At 39.6% G+C, this 24,233-nt stretch overlaps 2 protein-coding genes across 5 annotated transcripts in view; one reads left to right on the top strand and one right to left on the bottom strand.

Moving 5' to 3' along the window:
- Positions 1 to 1,798: 1,798 nt before the first annotated feature.
- SRSF7 (serine and arginine rich splicing factor 7) lies at positions 1,799 to 10,637 on the bottom strand. 4 transcript variants are annotated; one of them, XR_009521464.1, is made up of 9 exons: positions 10,510 to 10,637; positions 9,299 to 9,479; positions 8,858 to 9,034; positions 7,916 to 7,990; positions 7,712 to 7,822; positions 6,425 to 6,478; positions 5,839 to 5,874; positions 5,255 to 5,461; positions 1,799 to 1,886 (listed from the first exon to the last, which is right to left on the bottom strand). XR_009521464.1 is itself a non-coding variant. In XM_060026786.1 (8 exons), exons 1-8 carry the CDS (start codon positions 10,535 to 10,537, stop codon positions 5,407 to 5,409), a joined length of 717 nt encoding a protein of 238 aa, XP_059882769.1. In that variant the 5' UTR covers positions 10,538 to 10,637; the 3' UTR covers positions 5,161 to 5,406. The 4 variants fall into 4 exon arrangements, 3 of the variants coding, with proteins under 3 accessions (XP_059882769.1, XP_059882771.1, XP_059882772.1); XM_060026786.1 differs by lacking the exon at positions 1,799 to 1,886 and having other exon boundaries at positions 5,161 to 5,461; XM_060026788.1 differs by lacking the exon at positions 1,799 to 1,886 and having other exon boundaries at positions 5,161 to 5,461; positions 7,721 to 7,822.
- A 281-nt stretch (positions 10,638 to 10,918) lies between these two features.
- GEMIN6 (gem nuclear organelle associated protein 6) overlaps positions 10,919 to 24,233 on the top strand; it is a 30,874-nt gene continuing 17,559 nt past the window's right edge. Inside the window, exon 1 of the mRNA XM_060026782.1 lies at positions 10,919 to 11,068. The gene's annotated coding sequence lies outside the window, so the exon portion shown is untranslated. The remainder of the gene's footprint in view (positions 11,069 to 24,233) is intronic.

Here is a 24,233-nt window from a genome sequence, read left to right as displayed (position 1 = left end):
GTCGGGGAACTAAGATCCTGAGAGCCGTGCAGCGTGGCCAAAAAAAAAAAGAGAGAGAAGAGAAATGTCTAAACCAGGTGTTGGCAAACATTTTCTTTAAAGGTCAAGAGAGTAAATATTTTAAGCTTTGTGGCACTTACAGTCTGCAGTTACTCAGCTCAGCCACTGTAACACAAAAAGTCACAGGGTACCCGTTCTTAGGCAAAGGAATTCTTGTTATAGGGGCCCAGGAACTCTGGTGATAGTCCAACAATGTCAATGACCAAGATAAACAGACCCATCTACCTTTACCTCTGCCAGAGAGATTATTTCTTTACAGCCAGATTTTTTATCCTTGGCAGCGAAAGGATTCATTTCCTAGAATCCAGATTTCTTAGAGATATATTATAAACCGAGATAAAAACAGGGTCTTTGTATAGAATCACATCCAGCCATCTTCAAGCTTCAGTCACTAAGAACCCAGGGAATCTAAAAAGGTGAATAGGATGTAACCTTAGGCATCTGACAATCATAAGAAATGGATGACTTGACCTTCCTTATGTAGGTTAGGCTGACTCACCTAGGCTCACCAGTTCTTGGGGTGTTAGTAAGTTTGTACCCTTTCTGCAGAGAACTTTCTGCACAGAAATTCCCCACACCCCTTCTGAGCAGAACTCTCAGCGTTAACCCAGATGAGGGGATAAAAACCTTGCACTAGAGTTGCAGAGTAGAGCTGGGCATTGTAAATAGCAGCCTAAGGATCTAAATCCCCTGCAGGCAGATCAGACAGGAGTCAGTCTTACAGGTAGCTAAACTGAAAATATGGACTTTTAATTGAAATGGTGATTAATTATAAGGGTCTCACAGAAGAGAGGAGGTTCTAATTTTCTGTTTGGCTTAACAGATTAGAATTCATTCACTCATCCATGAATTCACTTTTCATTCATCAGATATTTAAGTGTTAATAAGCACTAGGCAATGAAGAAACAGAGCAAGGCCCGGTACCTGCTGTCACAACTTGTCTTGTGATAGAATAGCGACGGAAAAGTAAACAGGCAATTACAGTCTCCTATTATAAACAGTGTGTTGAGAGCAAGGAAATCTAAACCAGACTTGAACACACGGCAATTTAGAGTGGGGGGAAAACATGTATTTTACCGTAATTAAAACAAGCTATGCTGAGACACCATTTTTCAACACAAGACTGGGAAAAATCAACAAGGTTGACAGCCCACCATGTGGTTACACCATGTGTACCAACTGGGCAATGTCAGAGAGAAATAGGCACTCCTATCCATTTCCACCAGGGCAAATAGTACCTAGCAAAAATATAAATGCACTGGAGCCTTTGACCCAGCAATTCAACTTCTAGGAATTATCCTAGATACAGGGTCACGTGTGCAATGTATTGTACAGGTTATTTACTGCAGCATTATAATAGTAATTAGAAACTACCCTCATATCTATTTGTACGGAATTGATTCAATTCCTGTCACTCTGCTCAAACTCTCCAAGGAAAACAGCGAGTCCCTCCCAAAGGACACAAAGTCCTCCATGATTTATATCTTACATCCCCTCCCTTCCTATGCCATCTCTTCCCACTCTCCCCTCTGTTCACTTCCTACGGGCTTCCTTACCCTCCAACAGCTCAGACTACTTTAGGGCCTTTGCATGAACTGTGCCCTCAGAAGCTGGTGTAACTTTCTCTCTGGCCCCAATGTTGTTGCTATCAGAGGCCTCCTTAGACCACCCTTTACACAACAGTAACCAATCCCCTACCCTTTCTGTTTCATCATTCTCCCTATCAGTTATTACCCACCTGATATTTGTTCATTTTGTCTCTCCAGAGCTCCAGCTCCATGAAGATAAAGACTTTGTTCACTTCTATATTCCAAAGCTAGTAGTACCTGGCACATTGAAGGGGCACAAAAGTTTAATGCAAAATTATGCACCATCCAAGCAACTAAACAGTATGCAACTTAAAAAAACGAGTGCCATTTTTACTTATATGAAAGATCTCCAAGATATTAAATGAGAAAAACAAGGTGTATGTATTTTGTGTTAAAAGAAAAAGGAAAGTGGGAATTCCCTGGCAGTCCAGTGGTTAGGACTCGGAGCTTTCACTGCTGGGGTCCAGGTTCAATCCCTGGTCAGGGAACTGATATCCCACAAACCACGTGGTGTGGCTAAAAAAAAATTTTTTTTAAATATTAAAAAAGAGAGAAAATATCTATGTGTACTCAGGCTATATAACTGACAACAATGGTTGCCTTTGGGGAGGTAAGTGGGCAGCTGAGAGTTAGGGGTTGGGAGCCTTCTCACTGTATACACATCGAGTATATTACCAAATCAAAAAATGGAAAATAGGTTGGGCCAGCAGCCTGTGGGAAAAGTAAAAAGCATTAGGTTTGAGAAGTGGCCTTGAGGGCTGTGCTCTAGAATTACCCTTCTATCTAGCATCTTTTCCCCATTAAGTCTGGAAAGAAAAGTTTATTAACTAAGACCAAGAGTTATTTTGTTCTTTTACTTCCTGACTTTTCCATAATGTGGTCTTATTTTAAGGGAGCAGTAAGGTGCTTTATTAAAAGTTAGGGCTTTGAAACCATTAAGTAGGAATCAAACTTTTCCTACCTTGTAGCTGGTTAATAGTACAGTATTGTTACCAATCTCCCTGAGCCCATTTCCTCTTGTATGAGATGGGGTTTTTAACAGTATTAATTTGTTGTGAGGATTAAGTGAAAATATCCTTTGACATTTTTTACTAGAATGGTATCTGTAAACCTATTAAATTGTGAAAAAAATTAACAGGCTTTGAAACCGCCTAAAGGTGCTTTTCTTCCCCACCTTTTAGATCTGGATACAACAGCTTTAATACTACCATACCTTAAACCTAGGCACCTTTGTCTCATTTATTCGGCTTGTCACCAGTTCTCACCACCCTCCGAACACTCCAATACCAGCCAGGCCCCGAGTATTTCTTGCTACTTTGACCTTCTTTGCCTTCGTGTCTTCCCAGCTATAAAATTATGCATACATCTTTTAGGCTATACTATACAGCACTCCCCTGCAAAGGTCTCCAAGCAATTGTTGCTCACTCAGAGCCAGATCTAATGAATTCTTTGCTCCTGTCCTTCACTGATAACTCATTGCCAACATGTCAGTTTCAGAGCTTTCAATTCCTACTTAAGCTTAATATATCCTGGAAATCACTGTGTTCCTTGAGACTTTGAGATAGGCTACACAAAGACAAGAACCACAATCCCACACTACCATTCATTTAACCCAAAGTCACAAATTGATGGTATTTCAAGACCCCCTCAAATTTTATTTTGTCCTCAGGAGAGGGGACATGGTAAAATGGTAGGACCACACTTTAACTTGATACTTAGCTTAATTCAAAGCCCAAAGGAGAACTACCAAAGTGAAGTCATGAGTTATGCTTTACCTACCTCTATACCAAGGAGAGAGAACCAAGGTAAGGTTCATTGCCCAAAGCACTCAATGTCTGACGTGTTCAATTAGCTACCAATCAATGCCAGGTTAATAATTTAGAAGCAATGAGTTTAGACCAGCACTTATCAAGTCAATCACAATCAATTTAGCAGTCCCAACCTCTAAACAAAAAAAAGGTGCACTAAACAAATGTATCATTTTAAGAGGTATACTAAACACGGGTACGGGACTTGCAGTCAAGGGTACAAAAGGTGTTGGTCTATACACCCAGTATTCTCTTTCCCATAAGGGTAAATAGAATTTTCTGTGCTTGTTTCTTAAAATCATTTTTTCCCCTAACCCCTCCTCCATATCATTTTTACCCTTTCACACTAATCTCTAGGATGCTGCTAGTAATCCATCCCAAAGCTACAGGATGTTTCCTACTCTTGGCTCAGAACTCCCACTTCCAAAAATTGAATATCAGGACTGTTGATTCTCTGCAGATTTATTGTTGAGTAATCTTATCTTTATATAATACAGAACAATTAAAGCTGACCAAGTGCAACAAATAAGCCTGCTGATTACACACATAGCTTTATACCAACCATGTAACGCAGCCAGTTGTCAAAATTCCAAAAACAGAACATCCAAACTTCCAACATACTAATGATCATTCAGACCAGTAAATAAATTTGAGGCAGATCAGTATTCCCAAATTGTAAAGTTATCCAATAACTTTGTTTAAAAGCATAAGAAGCAAGGGCAGACAGCTGTGCCACCAGCATGAAATTTTTTTTGCACCAAAAGCTTGACCAGAAAACTCAAAATTGTTACTGCCCTACGATACTTAAGATATTTAAAGTCCAAATAAAGAATCTACTGCCTCTAACATTCTGAAGTTTACCAGATGCTACCAAAAAATAACTACATGAGGTGTTGCTAAATATAGGTTGGATTTACAAAACTACTTTAGTCTTTTTTAACATTTCTGATTGACATCTTTAATTACTTTGCACCAGCCTGGCAAAATAAGATAAAGTATGTTGGTGTTCGTGAACTGAAAAACCTAACTTGGGAATTAACAGATCTCTGCTCAGAATAAGGCAATCCATTTGAAGAGACAGAGGAGAATATCTGGGCTGGAAAATTTTGCAAAGCTGGTTTACATGAAGATGTTTTGTCCCAAATTCAGACAATTCTTCAAACATGCAAAAATTTTGGCATAAAACTGATTAATGTTTGAAAACAAAGAAACAAAAGAACATTGAGTATAACTTCCTAGAATGGAGAACTCGAATTTGACACCATCCTATCTAATAGGCTGAAAACCTCAATTAGTTACTATACTTAAATAGGCTTCAGAAAAATCAGTTTCTCCAGCATTAAGTCCAGCTACTCTTGCTCAGTTCCTGTTGCGCTCACTTTATAGCAAGTCAGTGGTCCCTATAGCCTGACAAAAGAGATCATTAGCCTGATAACATCTAATGACGCCAACTCCAATAGATTAATTTAGGGACTTGTCATGATGCAGTCATGCTAAGGGGGACTCACTCGAGTTCTTACCATCTTACCCAAAACTCTAAGTGTAGAAAGGAATCATCCAAGTGTATATATACTATTCAGTGATGTTCAAAACTTAAATAACACCATTAAACTTTGAATGTAGGTATGAATATGGTTAATATCAAGGTTGACTCCTGAAGGCTACCAAATTGAGGAGCATTAATACTGAACACAAATCAAAAATCTAATTAGAAACATTTTATTTTAAATGTGCCACATAAAAACCCACATTTTCAGACCATAGGATGTTAATACATTCAACAAAAATTTATATTACCTTACTGCTGTGAATTTACAGAGTAATAGTCCAGATCCGTTTTGATTAGATGATTGAATTACCCTTCCCTAAGTTACACTTTACAGACATCACAAATCCCTTATAATAATGTAAACAAAATAACTTTTCCCTAAAAGGTGAACTTGAGAACTTCAGTCCACTCTTTCAGGACTTGCACTTCTTCGCGGACTTCCTGATGGGGAACGACTAAAAAGAAAAACATTAGGTTTGGAACCAATTAGTGTCTACTGAAACTCTTCTTGCATATACGTCAGGGCAAAACTCAAGTTTCAATAAATTCAAAGGTGGCCAAAAGTAGTAAATTCCTACAGCAGAAGTCTAAAAAATTACGTAAGGCTTAATAGCTTCTTCAAGAATATTACAAAATTTAGTTAAAGAGAACAACTACTTGAATTTTGGGGATTTTTTTTTTTTGGATCACCTAAGAAACTCTGCATCTAGTATTTTAATATATAGCACCAATTCTCCAAAGAGCTCAAAGCCCGGAAAGCAGGCAGTAAGCAAACAATTCTGCAGAGGCCACACCTGACAGTTAAGATCTGGCAACAAATTATTTAGCTTACCTTCTTTTTGGAGATGGAGATCTGGACTTCGATCGGCTGTCAAAACAGGAGAAATTCTATTAATAAGTTCTATTAAAGAGAAATTCTATTAAGAAAAAATACTATCCAACCCCTTAAGTCACAATACCACGAAATGAACCCCCAAACTGTCTTGACCTTAAATTGTCCTGCAGTTAAACTGAAAATGAACCTACCAATTTCTCACTAACAAAAGCTAATCTTATAACACCTGTTCTTCATAAAATAAGCAAACTGCTTTATTTTATCACAAATAATCTTTTACACTCTACTCTAAGCACCATGAACTCAGAATGCTTCTCCATGCATCTATCAATTCTAACACAGGACTTACTATAACCCCAAATTCACCAACTTCTTTTTCACTGTAGCTTGACACACCCTTGTCCAGGAAGTCAGCCAGAAGAGGCCATGTATAAATGAAATACTAAAGTTTGGTTTAATAAGGTATTGTGTTCCTACTCAACACCTAAGCTTACAGCTAACACTTGAAATGTCAGCAATTCAAAAACACTTTGGATATTGGTGCCATGTAACTAGAAGAGCATCAATGAGATTTTTACCCTACCTGCTTCTTGGTCGTGAAAGAGACCTGGATCTTGATCTCGACCTGGACCGGGATCTTAATAAAAAACAGAAATACAATTATACCAATTAGTCCATAGGAGTAATTTCCTTCAGCAACTACTGAGTACCTTATTAGATAGGCTAGGAATAGTGGCTAAAACAGAGCAAGATGCCATATATCAGTCCAAGACTGGACAAGTAATTGCTTTCGGTAAGTTCTGTTATCAAATAAAGAACCACCTTTTCAATTATCTATCATGAGTTGGGTTGTCACAGTTCCTGTACAGAGGTATATTCTTAAACAGTGTAGAGTATCCAAAAGAAATATATGGTGTTCGTTTGAAAAACTGGTATTTTATCTTAAAAGAATCAAAGCAACACCCTGAACTGAAACCATTTCTTCAGGTGGTAAGCTAAGTAAAAAGCCATGATTGGGTAAGGCTTTGTTCTTGGATCACCAACAAACTGTCATGGTTCAAGGGCCATCTATTTGTCACACAAACCAAATGAGGCCGACATACACATCTTGAGGTCCTGCAACCAAGTTAAATGCATTTATCTATAGACTCCAGAGATTTTTTAATTGGACCACAGGTTTTTGAATCCCTAAATTTATAAAGACTGTGCTATTACTGAATAGTAATAATTCCCAGTAGCATTCCCTACCACTGACACATGAGTAGCACTATCAACTCATTATCTAGAATTTTATCCATTTCCATCACCTTTTAAGGTCTTCTACAAAGGAAGTAAAAAATGCAGAGGTGCCTAATTTGATTTTTAACTTTTTAAATTTCAGTGTCTAACCCAAGTATCTGGTTAAACAGGCCATGTTCATCCATATGTATGTTACCCTAAACAAACTTTCCATGATCTCAAACTCACCCCCACCATTCCAAAGAGAAACTTTGTTTTAACTTGCTTCTAACTCTAAATAAATCTCCTCCTGGTTCTAAAGGGTTTCTTACCAGGTATCTGGCAACTATCATCTTCTAGTGCTATTATCATTTACCTATACAACAGATACAAGCTGACTCCAGAAAAGTTTCCAACATGTTTACCCAGAGTGTTCACTGGAATGATTTGAGGATTTGTGCTTTGGACCCTCCTCTATCACCTCTGTAACAGCCCTTAAAGTCTTTAGTTGGGCTTTTCTTCATCTGGACGTATACACATTCAACGTTTTCCTGAAGCATTCCATGTCAATTAGGTCCTTAAGATACTCCACTGCTGTCATTAAGACGTGACAATCCAAATACAAATAAGGGGAAAAAAAGGTGCTACATACTGGAAATACCTCGATCCTTTTATAGAACCAGACCTAGATCGTCTGAGTGAAGCTGATCTTGATCTACGAAGAGACACAGATCTTGATCGCCGAGGAGATGCCGATCTTGACCTAAAAATTAAATCAAAGTTGTTTAAGTCCACTTCCAATTAAAGTTTTTTTTTTTATCTCTTGTTAAAACTTGAATTAAGCAACATCTCTCACCTCCTTCCCCTGCTCCTGCTGCGAGAGCGAGAGTATCGCCTACCTCTGGATCTTGAATGTGATCTAGACCGTGACCTATTTTTCAAGTCAGAAAAAAGCAAAATGTTAGATGGCAACTCCTTTTTAGAGTTCGTGTGCCTCTGCTGAAATCAAATCTCAAAACTATTTAAACTTAGTGTCTCATTTGGAAATAAACTCTGGGCCTATTAGTTGTCTTTTTTTTTTTTTAACTACCTAAAAAAAGATTTGTTAAAAGCTCAATTACATCTTAGAATTACATAATATAAAACACTGTAAGGTGTATTTAAAATAAACCTTGCAAGTTTGCAGGTCGACCCTCTTTGGCCCATGGTCTAGTAGATCTAGACGATCTAGAAGTATCTATAGCCGATCGCTGCATCTAGATGTTTTCTTCAATCTAACGACGATCAAACTGACAGCCAAATGAGCCAGGTGAGGCTTGATTGACGCAAGAAGATTTTTCTAGTTGGGAATGTGGTCAATCTGGTGTTCCTCTTTCTAAACCGGAGGGGGCCCCAATTGTAAGCCAAATTTACTGTTACGGCGATCACCGTCTCAAATTTTCTGCCCTTTAAAGAATAAGGTGAAGCTAGGTGTAGATGACTCGAGGGGATCTGGCCTCTTATGCTGATCACCTCAAGGTCTAGGAGGATCTTAATTGTCGGATTTGCAAGGCGCCTCAGCATGATATCATAAGGCTCGTGACATTCTGAATCAAGGCGACTGACTCAAACGAAGAAACCTGAAAGGTTTTGACCAGGTTGATTATTAATACATTAACATTTAATTAAACAAAAACTGTAAAATACACCTGTACAATTAACATTCAAGTTTATAGAAAAATACTAGTTTCTGCCTTGCTAATAAGAAAATTAACTTGATTAACCAGTACACCAACCACTCCTTTATTAAAATAAATACCTGCTTCTTCTTCGGCGGCTATAGCGATGACAATCATAAGCATAATGTCCCTTTTCGCCACACTCATAGCATCTATCATTGGGATCAAAGGGACGTCGGGCAGGTGGTCTATCAAAACGAGATCTCCGAGGCATGCCTGTTGATAGTTCAACTCTCACTCGGGAACCACAAATCACTCTATAAAAGAAAAACAACGAAATTCTAATGCTTAAAAACAAAACAAAACAAAACACGTGACTCCTATATTTAGAACTTTCCAACCACTCTTTGCCCTCACAAGCTTCAGCTATACCTTTAGAAGCCTTTCAGACTCCACCTTTGTTCCCCAGTTCCTGTCTTCATAAAATGACTGTTTAAAATCTCCTCCAGACAACAGAATCCAAGCTTAGCACAGGAATATTCTCACAAACACTTAAGTTTCATAACCGACATGTTACTTACTTCCCATCCAGGCCTCGCACTGCATCTTCTGCATCTCTAGGATCTTCAAATTCCACAAAGGCAAATCCCGGAGGATTTCTGGCAATCCACACAGTTCTTAAGGGACCATAATAACTGAAAGCCCTTTCTAATTCTCCTTTGCCAGCACCAGTTCCCAGGTTACCAACATACACCTTGGTTTCTGTTTAAAAACGCAAATAGAAAAATGTATGTTATGAAAAAACGGGCTTAAGTTTGAATTCTTTGCCTTAGAAGAGTCCATCCTTAAGACTGCAAAGCATGTTTAACGCTCTCTCAAGGATTGACTTTAGCCTTAAAACCAACAAGTCCGTACATTTCTGAAAAGCTAAGCGTACGACAAAGTTCTTAACGTTCAAATGGGGGCGGTGGAGGGGAACCTCCAAAAAACACAAGCACAGCCGCGTGGTAGGACACTCCGAGGCATGGGGCGGGATCCGCCCCGGCCCCGCCCCCGCGGCCCGGCAGGCCCAGGCGCGCCAGGAGCGCGCGCGGGCCGGCGGCGGCAACGGCGTCGGCGGCGAGCTGGCCCCGGCGGAAGCCAGACCGGGAGAGCGGGGCTGCGCCGGCTCTCATCGTCCGCGGCAACCGCCCCAGGCGCAGGCTCGCCCACGACTCCAAGTCCCCCGCCCCAGAGTATAAATCGCGCTCGACAGAGCTCCAAGAGAAAAATACACCAGCCGCCAGACCTAAAGATCATGTTATGTCTCCATTCCCACTCAGCAGTCCGACCGACTGACGAGAACGCGCAGCTCGAAACTGCCACAGTTTTGTTCAGTCTTAAATTCACTCCTTTTACGGCTGCGACCACATCTGTCCGCCAAAGTGGCGGGAAAGCGCCAAGAAAATGCGCCACCATGGTCGTCAATGTGCGCAAAATGGCAGCCGAGGGCGGGGGGGCGTGAGGTACGGGCGGGCGGCTCGAAGAAGGGCAACAACAAAACAGGGATCGAGGGCTGGGCGGGGAGACGAAAATGCCCAAGAATAGGTATCAACCCCGGCACAGACCTACCCCAGCCACCTCCTGTCCTCCTTCGATACCCCGCCCCTGCCGTCTCCGGCTTCGTATGGTGTACGCCGAAGCCGCCATTACGCACGCGGAATAACAGTCTCCCAGCCGCCGCGCCAACCTCACGGCTCTAAAGACTCACTACACCCACAGCAACGTCCCTCACTGGCCCCTACCCTCTTACCTCCTCCGTACCGCCCGTAACGCGACATGATGACTGGCCTGCGAGCTCGGCTCTTTCAGCTCGCAGCGCCCAGAGATCGACTACTACAAAGCCTACAACGCAGCAACAGTCGCCAACGGTCCCAGCGGCACTACGAGGAAAAGCCTGGGTTCGCGCTTATATATGCGGCGGCTGGGTTTCTTTGCGCATGCGTCATCTCGACGTTCTGCGCGGCACAAAGGAGGAAGGAAACAGCCGAGAAGCGGCTCGGAGGGAACTGAAAAGGGTAAGACGCGAATCACTGGCGGAGGGATACGTTCCCATGGCAACGCCAAGAGCTCGCCTGTAAGCCCGCCCCCTTCCCTTTCCCTGTGCCCTCCTTATTTTCCTCCTTTCTCCGTCCACGCTTTCGTTTTCCCCAATCTGGGAACCCTCAGCCCTGGTAATCTTACTGCAGGTGCACAAGACCGGGTTTATGAAAGGCTGTAAAATTTAACCGCTGATGTTGCAGCCGTCGCCGCCTTTCTGCTGGGGGACCTGGCCTAGACTGCTACTCATTGATCTTCGGGGCTCGTCAGAGGTAATCGGGGGTTTGGCCAGGGTGAGAACTCCATGAACCCCGCCGTTGTGAGTAGTGGTCTCTGCACCACAGGCCTCTAAAGGGGTGACGCCCGCAAGGGACCGCCCGCCCTGCACCGACCATCCAGCCACTTCAGAACCAGCCACCAGTGTTCAGCAACACGGCCCGAGTTCTTGGAGTAAGGAGGACAAAGGAATAGAGGGTGTTTTTTCCCACTGTTATATTGCCCTGAATCCTTAAATCTTTTTGGTAGTGGCAATTCTGAAATTATTTGCATTTGAAGCACAGAGTATTTGTGCTTCCTTTCTAGTGCTTTCTGCTTTGTATTGTAGTACCACATCTCATCCACTAATATTCAGATCCTGAGGACGAGGACTTTGTCTTCTCTGAGTAGCAGCCTTGCTGCTCAGCCACTCTGTATATTCATTCAATAAATGAAAATCTTTTCTTTGTTAGAATCGCTTAAAAATCCAGTTTCAACTTTATACAATGTATTTGCCAGATACCAGCTCTATAAATACAGATTTAACTTCTTTTTTTACCATCCATTAAAAAAAAAAAGACATTACACTATAAATACTTGGAATACACGAGTTGGAAATATTCCACAAAACAAGGGGAAATTCTTAGGTATTTTTATTTTTTTCATCTGCTGTAACTTCACTTCGTAGGTACAGGTGTGGATACAGAGTATAGGAGAAAGGGGGCTTAGTTAAATAAGCGTGTATTCAGGTAAAGTATGAATTCTCTCAGAGTAATGCTGCGAATTTATATTTTTTTCCATAATTTTTCAAATTATGGAAGAAATTGGTCTATTTCAAGAAAACCTCTAGTAAGAAAATAGAAGTTTATAGTCTGTTATATTTGTTCTCCCTTATTTATTTTTTGTTGTTATCTGCTTAACAGGGTTTTTCTTAAAAGGATTAAAGAATAAAGAACTTTTATATACTCCTTTATATATTCTTTATATAGAAAGTGCGCAGGTACAAAGTGTAGGTAACTTATTAAAAGGTAGTGCTGGGCTTCCCTGGTGGCGCAGTGGTTGAGAGTCCACCTGCCAATGCAGGGGACACGGGTTCGTGACCCGGTCCAGGAAGATCCCACATGCCGCGGAGCCTGTGCGTCCGGAGCCTGTGCTCTGCAACGGGAGAGGCCACAACAGTGAGAGGCCCGCGTACAGATAAAAAAAAAAAAAAAAAAAGGTAGTGCTTATTATACTGCATACCTCCTCATAGGCCTCAATAAATATTTTTTGGCTCTGAATACAAAGTCTATTGTACAAAAGAGAATTTTTAAGCAAATAATAGTGTAAACAATAAGAAGAGCAATTGTCCAACTTACAACAAACTGATTTCAACACATTAAGGGGAAAAGGGTAAACCTCGACTGGTTTGCCTGCCTCTGTACCTAAGTATTATTTCTCTCTCATTAAAGGAGGGCCAGTTCTAGGCTGGGCTTTACTAACCTTGTTGCCATGAAAAAATAATAGTACTATATACTACTTTCGTACAGTGTTATACTGAAAACCCTTTCTCTAAGAACATGTAACCAGTTCTTTTCACTAAATGTCAATCCAATCAGGGAGATTTTTTTTGTACAGAGTTCCTGTATTCCTGCTGATTCTTTTGAAATCAGTTTCACATACATAATTTTCTGCCTCTAGAATTTTGGGTTAAATTAATGTCACATTTCCAGATTCAGTTTGAATGTGGAAGTTACTTAATTCAATTCAACAAATATCCTAATATTTCCTAATATCCATTGAATAATTCTTAAGTTTCTGTTGTTAAATATTGATAATATTATTAGTTTATGAAGGGAGGGGTAATTCTTTTGAAAGCTGCAGCTTTCAAATTTTATCTGCATTTCCTAGATTCACTATTTCCAGAGAAGCATTAAAGAAATACTCACGTTTTATCTTACTTTATTTTTAGTTTCACTTTTAAGTCATTGTCTCCATTTTAGCTTGAATGTGAAAACTTTAAAACAAGAAAAACAAGTTGACCTTTTGCACATGTATTACTTTTTAGTATAAAAAACAGTCTTTATTAGAATAGTCTTTATTAGAATAGTATTACCAACAGTAGTTTTTTTTTTTTGGTTCGGTTTTTTGCCTCAAGGCTTCCGGGATCTTAGTTCCCCAACCAGGGATTGAACCTAGGCCCTCAGCAGTGAAAGTGTGGCATCCTAACCACTGGACTACCCGGGAATTCCCCCAACACTAGTCTTTTAATATGTATTTATGTATGTTCTGTGTATGTTTGTACTGTAGGTCAATCCAAACAGCTATGTTCAACCACAACTTCCTTTTCTTGTTTCAACATTTCATACTCTTCTATTCCCTCTAGAATACTTTTAAATTCTGGGAAGGAAAAATTATTAGAGGCATATTGTGTAAAGAAATTAACTTCTCATTAGCCAAGTACTGGGCTGCAATCAGTACTGATGTATATAGGAGGAAGAGGGGAGCAACAGTTAAAGAGCACCAGTGCTTTGATCAACTGCAAGGAGTAAACTAGGAAAAATTGTGATGCAAGAGCGATCCACTGATACAAATATTACCTAAATGGATGGTTTAGGCATGTAAAGCAATCCAGGAAGAGGGAGGCTTTCTGAGGAATGCCTGATTTCATTAAAAAGTGAGAAACTGTAACGTTATCAAGCCCTAAAACAATCACTTGTGTTGTTCCTTCTCTAAAGGAAGAGTATTAATGAAAGGGACTTGGTCAGCTTGGTGTCTTAATTAGAGAGAGCTAGACTACCTTAGACTTTGAGTTTAGCACTTAGCACTATCTTGGAAGGAGCGAATCTATGTTATTGACCACCTCTCAGCTGTACTTAGAGACTTTGTTTGATGTTTTGCCTAGTTGCTCTGCAGCATGTGGGATCTTCCCAGACCAGGGTTCAAACCCGTGTCCCCTGCATTGGCAGGCAAGTTCTCAACGACTGTGCCACCAGGGAAGCCCTCTTCTTTTTAAAATTTTCTTACTCTCTTACTTTTTCTCAATTTTTTGGGGGGGTTAAGTCATGCTTTGTTCTTTACTAGAGATTCTAGATTCTTGAATTTGGGGAGCTAGATAGATCTGAAAAAATTGGGGGGATGGAGGGGACAAACTTTTTCTATCAAGAAAACACGTGAGACTTAAAAAAAAATTATCCTCAGCATCCTTTCATTTAAAAAAAATTGGGGGGAGGAGCATTTTACCAGAAAAAAAAAAAAAAGAAAGACATAGTCACAGAATAAAGGATGGTTTTTCCCAAGAAAGAGTGGTTGGCAATAGTTTATATTTTTCTGAGATGGGAAAAATTTTCATTGAAGTTCAGACAGACTGACAGTCTTTGTAGCAGGATTTGGGAACACTGCACTCATCATGCTGAAATTCTAGGTCTTAGTCTCATTTGAAAAATGAGGTTGTTAGACTAGTGATCTAACAAAAGTCCTCCTATCTCTGAATTTCAAGCCATTTCTTTCATATGCAGTTTTAACTTAATTATCTATTTGAGAGTTACAGTGTATGTATCCATTTGTCATAAGATTTGAAGTAGATTTTATTTGCTTAAAAATTTTTTTTTTAATTTGTTTTATTTTTTTGGGCGTGCTGCTTTCGGGATCTTAGCTCCCCGACCAGGGATCGAACCCAGGCCCCCAGCAATGGAAGGACTGAGTCCTAACCACTGGACCGCCAGAGAAGTCCCTATTTGTTTTTCTGTTTTTTTTTTTAAGTATACCTAATCTCATAGATATTAGCCTCCAAGACTAAATTTTGTAATAAAAGTGACAATTTCCACATTGCTCCTGAACACATATCTCCCTATTCCACAGGAAAATACCGTTGCACAGAAACCTTAAGAACGTTTCAGCATGTGATTTTGTGATTCCTGGGGATTTACTTTTCATGAAGAAACTTTCTTTTTCTGAGTTTTTGTGTTATATGTGTCAGATTATTTTTCTCTGTGTGGACTGGGTCAAAGAAGAAAAGTGACAATTTCCCTTACTGAAGTCATCGAGTGAAGAGACAAAAACATCTTAGGAGTGGCCACTTAAGGCTGGCCACCACCACGTTCCGGAGTTTCTTCCCCAGCTTTGATGAAACTTCAATTTCGTCCATGCGCTGGATCATATCAAATTTTTAGCAAATGACAAAGATTAGTCAACCTACTGCTACTCCTCCTACTACTAACATTTATTGAACACTCAGTGTGCTAGACACCGTGCAATGTTATATACTTGGTTTACCTCATCCAATCCTAACGACTCTCTGAAATAGGTACTATTATTAAACCCCATTTTGCAGATAAGGAAGCTGAAGTATCAGGAGATAAAAAACGGGGTTAAGGGGCTTCCCTGGTGGCGCAGTGGTTGAGAGCCCACCTGCCGATGCAGGGGACACGGGTTCGTGCCCCGGTGCGGGAAGATCCCGCATGCCGCGGAGCGGCTGGGCCCGTGAGCCATGGCCGCTGAGCCTGCGCGTCCGGAGCCTGTGCTCCGCAACGGGAGAGGCCACAACAGTGAGAGGCCCGTGTACCACAAGAAAAAAAAAAAAACAAAACACCACATTGTAGGGGCTTCCCTGATGGCGCAGTGGTTGGGAGTCCGCCTGCCAATGCAGGGGACAGGGGTTCGGGCCCTGGTCCAGGAGGATCCCACATGCCGCGGAGTAGCTAGGCCCGTGCGCCACAGCTGCTGGGCCTGCGCTCTGAGCCTGCGAGCCACAACTACTGGGGCCCGCGCGCCTAGAGCCTGTGCTCTGCAGCAGGAGAGGCCACCACAATGAGAAGCCTGCACCCAGCAGCGAGGAGTGGCCCCCCGCTCACTGCAGCTAGAGAAAGCCCGCGTGCAGCAGCGAAGACCCAATGCAGCCAAAAATTAAATAAATGAATAAATAAATAAATTTTAAAAATTTACTTAAAAAAAGCACATTGTATAAGACTTTAATGTCAGAAAAATGTTAATGGTATATAGTTAAGTAGGAAAGCAGATTTCAAAACAATGTGCATGCACAGAATAATTCTGGTTTTGTAAAAATAAATCATTAATAAAAGTAATTTAAGTTTTATTTTATTTTTCTGTATTTTACAGTTTTCTATAATTTTTCTTTTTAAAGTGAGAGGCTTGGAGACAGACGAATTCCAAGTTTGAACTGAGAATCACTGTTTAGTAGTGTTAATTGGAACATGTTACTATACTTGTCATTCTAGGCTCAGGATTTCACAGAAGAAAATGGAGGTTTTAATGATGCTATCTGTGGGTGGGTGGTATTATGAATGTAGTTTACATGAGTTTTAGTTATTTAAAAATTTTTTTCTGTTATGACCTGTATTACTTATAATAAAAAATTAAATGTAATCTTAAATATAAATATAAATATCTTAAGTGGAAGTAGTAACGGGGGAATTAAACAGGATAGTTAATATAGGAAGAATCTAGCATTAATATGTATACTCCCAAACTGTTAACTGTGGTTGCCTCTGGGAAGTGGAATTTGGTTGAAGACAGAAAGGAGCCTTCGTCGTTTAACTGTACAGCATAGTCTTCTGTATTGTTTGAAGATTTTGTGTTTTTTTAAGCAAATATAGTACTTTTGTAATAGTGCTTCAACATTATAATATGCGCTTCTCCCGCACTCTCTATACAGTTTACTCACCTTTATTTTCCTTCATAGCTCTTCTCACCTCTGACTCTTCATTTATTCTGTGAGAGTCTCTCACAGTGTGAGATCCACAAGGGCAGGGACTTTGTTTTACTCACTGATACATTCCTACTGTCTGGCGCTGTGCGTGGCCTATGGAGTACTAGTTTCTCAGTAATATTTGTAGCATTAATGAATTCTACTAAGAAACTATTTCACATGGTTGTTGATCGATTAATATTTACAAATTATTTTCCCAAGGTTATTCAGCTATTTAGGTCCAAATCTGAACCTCTGATTCTCTCAGTCCATAGAGCTTTCTTTTGAGCCATACTGCCTCCCCAAAAGTAACTTGTTTTGGCTTTTCATCAACTCTGAGAGTTGCAGTGAAACATTTGTTTTATGTTATAAAAATGTGCCTGTGAAACCTGCAGATGTACTACCATTTTTCTGTAGGACACCGTTGGTATTTAAAGCAACAACAAAAACTCTACTTTATCCTAGAATTTTTTAAATTATTTTTTAATTGAAGTATAGTTGATGTACAATATTATATAAGGTACAGATTACAATATAGTGATTCACGATTTTTAAAGGTTAAAATTCACTTATAGTAAATGTAAAACTATATTGTATATTCCCCGTGTTGTACAGTATATCCTTGTAGTTTATTTTATACCTCCCCCCTTTTCTCTCCCCACTGGTAACAACTAGTTCTCTGTGTCTGTGAATCTGCTTCTTTTTTGTTATGTTCACTAGTTTGTTGTTATTTTTTAGGTTCCACATAAAAGTGAGAGCATACAGTACTTGTCTTTCTCTGTCTGACTTATTTCACTTAGCATAATGCCCTCCAACTCCATCCATGTTGCTGCAAATGACAACATTTCATTCTTTTTTGGCTGAGTAGTATTCCATTGTGTGTGTGCGTGTGTGTGTGTGTGTGTGTGTGTGTGTGTATCACATCACATTTTCTTTATCCATTCATGTGTTGATGGACACTTAGGTTGCTTCCGTATCTTGGCAATTGTAAATCCTGCTGCTATGAATATTGGGGTACATGTGTCTTTTGAATTAGTGTTTTTGTTTTTTTCAAATATATAGCCAGGAGTGGAATTGCCGGGTCATATGGTAGTTCTGTTTTTAGTTTTTTTTTTTTTTTTTGAGGTACGTGGGCCTACTCACTGTTGTGGCCTCTCCCGTTGCGGAACACAGGCTCCGGATGCGCAGGCTCAGCGGCCATAGCTCACGGGCCCAGCCGCTCCGCGGCACGTGGGATCTTCCCAGACCGGGGCACGAACCCGCGTCCCCTGCATCGGCAGGCGGACTCTCAACCACTGCGCCACCAGGGAAGCCCTGTTTTTAGTTTTTTGAGAAACCGCCATACTGTTTTCCATAGTGGCTGCACCAATTTACATTTGCACCAATGATGTACCAGGCTTCCCTTTTCTCCTCATTCTTGCCAACATTTCTTATTTGTGTTCTTTTTGATGATGGCCATTCTGACATATGAGGTGATATCTCATTGTGATTTTGATTTGCATTTCCCCAATGACTAGCAATGTTGAGCATCTTTTCATGTGACTGCTGGCCATCTGCATTTCCTCTTTGGAAAAATGTCTATTCAGGTCTTCTGCCCATTTTTAAAATTGAGTTGTTCGTTTTTTTTGATGTTGAGTTGTATGAGCTGTTAATATATGTTGGATATTAACCCCTTATCAGTCATATCACTTGCAGATATTTTCTCCCATTCAGTAGGTTGTCCTCTAGTTTTATCAGTGGTTTCCTTTGCTGTGCAAAAGCTTTAAGTTTAATTAGGTCCCATTTGTTTATTTTTGCTTTTATTTCGTTTACTCCAGGAGGTAGCTTCAAAAAAATACTGCTGCGATTTATGTCAAAGAGCGTTCTGCCTGTATTTTTCTTTTGTGTGTGTGTGTGTGTCATCACTTCTTGTTTTTCTTATTTTTTTTAATTTGGGTATAGTTGTTTTACAATATTGTGTTAGTTTCCACTGTACAGTGAAGTGAATCAGCCATATGTACACATATATCCCCTCTTTTTTGGATTTCCTTCCCATTTAGGTCACCACAGAGCATTAAGTAGACCCTGTGCTATACAGCAGGTTCTCATTAGTTATCTATTTTATACATATTAGTGTATATATGTCAATCCCAATCTCCCAGTTCATCCCAGCCCCATTCCTCCCCTTGGTGTCCATACGTTTGTTCTCTATGTCTGTGTCTCTATTTCTGCCTTGCAAACAGGTTCATCTGTACCATTTTTCTAGATTTGCCTATGTTTTCCTCTAGCAGTTTTATGGTATCTGGTCTTACATTTAGGTCTTTAATCCACTTTGAGTTTATTTTTTGTATATGATGTTAGAGAATGTTCTAATTTCATACTTTTACATGTAGCTGTCCTGTTTTCCCAGCACCACTTATTGAAGAGACTACTTTTTCTCCATTGTATAGTCTTCCTCCTTTGTCATAGATTAATTGATAATAAATGCATGGGATTATTTCTGGGTTCTCTATTCTGTTCCACTGATCTATATGTTTGTTTTTGTGCCAGTACCATACTGGGTTTTTTTGAGTTTTGTTTTTTGTTTTTTCGGGGGTTTTTTTGCTGCATTGGGTCTTTGTTGCTGCGTGCGGGCTTTCTCTAGTTGCAGCAAGCGGGGGCAACTCTTCGTTGTGGTGCGTGAGCTTCTCATTGCAGTGGCTTGTCTTGTTGCAGAACACGGACTCTAAGCGCATGGTCTTCAGTAGTTGTGGCACGTGGGCTCAGTAGTTGTGGCTCGTGGGGTCTAGAGTACAGGCTCAGTAGTTGTGGCACATGGGCTTAGTTGCTCCACAGCATGTGGGATCTTCCCAGACCAGGGCTTGAACTCGTGTCCTATGCATTGGCAGACAGATTCTCAACCACTGCACCACCAGGGAAGTCCCTGTTTTTTTTTTTTTTTTATTAATTAATTTAGTTAGTTATTTGGCTGTGTTGGGTCTTCATTGCTGCTTGTGGGCTTTCTCTAGTTGCAGTGAGCAGGGGCTACTCTTTGTTGTGGTGTGTGGGCCTCTCATTTTCGTGGCTTCTCTTGTTGCAGAGCACGGGCTCTAGGTGCATGGGCTTCAACAGTTGTGGCTCGTGGGCTTCAGAGCGCAGGATCAGTAGTTGTGGCGCACGGGCTTAGTTGCTCTGTGGCATGTGGTATCTTCCCGGACCAGGGCTCAAACCCGTGTCCCCTGCATTGGCAGGCAGATTCTTAACCACTGCGCCACCAGGGAAGTCCCAGTACCATACTGTTTTGATGACTGTATCTTTGTAGTATAATCTGAAGTCAGGGAGTGTGATTCTTCCAGCTCTGTTCTTTTTTCTTAAGATTGTTTTGGCTGTTTGGGTCTTTTATGTTTCCATACAAATTTTAAAATTATTTGTTCCAGTTATGTGAAAAATGCCACTGGTATTTTGATAAGGATAGAATTGAATCTGTAGATTGCCTTGGGTAGTATGATCATTTTTAACAGTATTAATTCTTCCAATCCAAGAACATGGTGTATCTTACCATCAGTTTGTGTCATCTTCAGTTTATTTCATCAGTGTCTTCTAGTTTTCTGAGTACAGGTCTTTTACCTCCTTAGGTAGGTTTATTCCTAGATATTTTATTCTTCTTGATGCAATGGTAAATGGGATTGTTTTCTTAATTTCTCTTTCTGATAGTTCATTGTTACTGTTTAGAAATGCAGCAGATTTCTGTATATTAATTTTGCATCCTGCAACTCTACTGAATTCATTGGTGAGATTTAGTAGTTTTCTGGTGGCATCTTTAGGACTTTCTATGTATAGTATTATGTCATCTGCAAACAGTGACAGTTTGACTTCTTCCTTTCCAATTTGGATTCCTTTTATTTCTTTTTCTTCTCTGATTGCTGTGGCTAGGACTTCCAAAACTATGTTGAATAAAAGTGGCAAGAGTGGGAATCCTTGTCTTGTTCCTGATCTTAGAGGAAATGCTTTCAGCTTTTCACCATTGAGTATGATGCTTGCTGTGGGTTTGTCATATATGGCCTTTATATGTTTACTATGCTGCCAGATATTTGGTATTGGTTTTGTTTCTCTGGAGAACCCTGACTAATATGGTATATTATACCATAAACAATTTTCCAAGTCATTAAATATTCTACAACCTTATAATATTTGCATGGTATTCCATTGTATGGGTATCCTTTGTTGTAAGAAATTTAGATTGTTTTCATTTTTTTATATTATAAATAATGCTGAAGTGTATACAACTTGTATAAATGCATATCCCTGATTATTTCTTTAGAATAATTCCGTAAGTGAAATTACTGGATCAAACAGTATAAAAAAATATAAAAGCTTTCAAACATGTTGCCAAGTAGCTCTCCAAAAGGGTTATAGCCATTTATACACCCACCAAGTAACACACAAGGATATTTGGTTCTTTGCACCTTCATTAATATTGGATGTTATAAATTTTTTATCTGCCAAGTTTGATTTTTTAATTGATTTTTTTTCATTTGTATTTTGTTGATTTACAGTGAGACTGAACATTATGCTCACTGGCATTTTGTTTATGTCGCTTGCTGATTTTTCTGTTGGAGTGTTTCTTCTATCTTACTGATTCATAGGAACTCTTACCTTATTAAGGACTTCAATTATTTGTGTTCACTGTTAAATTTTCCAGACTCTTATAGTTTTTTTCAGAAGCTTACATTTTTAATTGATATGTAATTGACATATAACATTGTATAAGTTTAAGATTTATAAGTTGATTTGATATATTTACATATTGCAGTGTGATTACCACTGTAGTATTAGCTAACATGTCTGTCATGTCACATAATTATCATTCCTATTTTGTGGTGAGAACAATTAAGATCTAGTCTCTCAGACATCTTGAAGTTTATAATACAATATTGTTGACTCTAATCATTATGCTGTGCATTAGATCTCCAGGATTTATTTATCTACCAGTTGCAAGTTTATACTCTTAAACAACATTTCTCCAATTCCCCTACCTCCCATCCTCTGGTAACCACCATTCTAACCTCTGTTGCTACAAGTTTAGCTTTTTCTCTCTTTTTTTCAAATTTTTTAAAATTGAAGTATAGTTGATTTACAATATTGTGTTAATTTCTGCTGTACAGCAGAGTGATTCAGTTATACATATATATAAATATATACATTCTTTTTTACATTATTTTCCATTATGGTTTATCTCAGGATATTCAATATAGTTCCCTGTGCTAAACAGTAGGACCTTTTTGTTTATCCATTCTATATGTAGTTGTATCTGCTAATCCCATATTCCCAATCCATTCCTCCCCCACCCTACCTCCCCCTTGGCATCCACAAGTCTCTTCTCTATATCTGTGCAGACTCTTACAGTTTTAACAGTTGATTGATTACTTCATCCTGAATTTATCGTAGTATATGTGAATTGAAAACTGTTATAGCCATGTGATAAATATTCATTTAGGTTAATGACTAAGTGCCAGTCATTGTACTCTGTGATGAAGACAGATATAAAAGATGCAGTCAGAAGACAGACACTTGAAAAAAAATATATATCAAGTGCTGTGATAGAGGTAAGCACAGGGCATCATAGGAACACACAGGATGTTCACTTATCTTAGACTGAAAGAAGAAATCAAGAGACCCTCACATCTTCTACATCTCTGCTCAAATTTCACCTTATCAGGGAGACCTTTCCTGGCTCCCCACCATATACTAGCAAGTACCTCACACCTCATCCGTCTCTAAATTCTTTATTCTGTCTTAACCTGTTTTATTCTTCTTCTAGCATATGTCAACACCTGACATGCTAGTTTTTTTTAACATCTTTATTGGGGTATAATTGCTTTACAATGGTGTGTTAGTTTCTGCTTTATAACAAAGTGAATCAGTTATACATATACATATGATCCCATATCTCTTCCCTCTTGCGTCTCCCTCCCTCCCACCCTCCCTGTCCCACCCCTCCAGGCGGTCACAAAGCACTGAGCTGATCTCCCTGTCCTATGCGGCTGCTTCCCATTCGCTATCTACCTTACGTTTGGTAGTGTATATATGTCCATGCCTCTCTCTCGCTTTGTCACAGCTCACCCTTACCCCTCCCCATATCCTCAAGTCCGTTCTCCAGTAGATCTGTGTCTTTATTCCTGTCTTACCTTAGGTTCTTCATGACATTTTTCCTCCTTAAATTCCATATATATGTGTTAGCATACGGTATTTGTCTTTCTCTTTCTGACTTACTTCACTCTGTATCACAGACTCTAGGTCTATCCACCTCATTGCAAATAGCTCAATTTCATTTCTTTTTATGGCTGAGTAATATTACATTGTATATATGTGCCACATCTTTATCCATTCATCCGATGATGGGCACTTACGTTGTTTCCATATCTGGGCTATTGTAAATAGAGCTGCAATGAACATTCTGGTACATGACTCTTTTTGAATTATGGTTTTCTCAGGGTATATGCCCAGTAGTGGGATTGCTGGGTCATATGGTATTTCTATTTGTAGTTTTTTAAGGAACCTCCATACTGTTCTCCATAGTGGCTGTACCAATTCACATTCCCACCAGCTCTGCAGGAGTGTTCCCTTTTCTCCACACCCTCTCCAGCATTTATTGTTTCTAGATTTTTTGATGATGCCATTCTCACTGGTGTGAGATGATATCTCATTGTAGTTTTGATTTGCATTTCTCTAATGATTAATGATGTTGAGCATTCTTTCATGTGTTTGTTGGCAGTCTGTATGTCTTCTTTGGAGAAATGTCTATTTAGGTCTTCTGCCCATTTTTGGATTGGGTTGTTTGTTTTTTGTTATTGAGCTGCATGAGATGCTTGTAAATTTTGGAAATTAATCCTTTGTCAGTTGCCTCATTTGCAAATATTTTCTCCCATTCTGAGGGTTGTCTTTTTGTCTTGTTTATGGTTTCCTTTGCTGTGCAAAAGCGTTGTAGTTTCATTAGGTCCATTTGTTTATTTTTGTTTTTATTTCCATTTCTCTAGGAGGTGGGTCAAAAAGGACCTTGCTGTGATTTATGTCACAGAGTGTTCTGCCTATGTTTTCCTCTAAGAGTTTGATAGTTTCTGGCCTTACATTTAGGTCTTTAATCAATTTTGAGCTTATTTTTGTGTATGGTGTTAGGGAGTGATCTAATCTCATACTTTTACATGTACCTGTCCAGTTTCCCCAGCACCACTTATTGAAGAGGCTGTCCTTTCTCCACTGTACATTCCTGCCTCCTTTATCAAAGATAAGGTGAGCGTATGTGCATGGGTTTATCTCTGGGCTTTCTATCCTGTTCCATTGATGTATCTTTCTGTTTTTGTGCCAGTACCACACTGTCTTGATTACTGTAGCTTTGTAGTATAGTCTGAAGTCAGGGAACCTGATTCCTCCAGCTCTGTTTTTCGTTCTCAAGATTGTTTTGGCTATTCGGTGTCTTTTGTGTTTCCATGCAAATTGTGAAATTTTTCGTTCTATTTCTGTGAAAAATGCCAGTGGTA

Source organism: Delphinus delphis, chromosome 12 (genome assembly GCF_949987515.2).
Source record: "Delphinus delphis chromosome 12, mDelDel1.2, whole genome shotgun sequence".
NCBI lineage: Eukaryota > Metazoa > Chordata > Mammalia > Artiodactyla > Delphinidae > Delphinus > Delphinus delphis.
Note: the sequence above shows the minus strand (reverse complement) of the source record. Positions and strands in the feature narration are given on the sequence as shown.

Excerpts from the sequence above, each read along its gene's own strand:
- SRSF7 (XM_060026786.1), bottom strand. The coding sequence starts at position 10,537 with ATGTCGCGTTACGGGCGGTACGGAGGAG. Across the intron at positions 9,480-10,509 it reads TTACGGGCGGTACGGAGGAG|AAACCAAGGTGTATGTTGGT; the intron begins GTAAGAGGGTAG and ends GTTTTTAAACAG. Across the intron at positions 5,462-5,838 it reads TCTCCATCTCCAAAAAGAAG|TCGTTCCCCATCAGGAAGTC; the intron begins GTAAGCTAAATA and ends TTTTCTTTTTAG.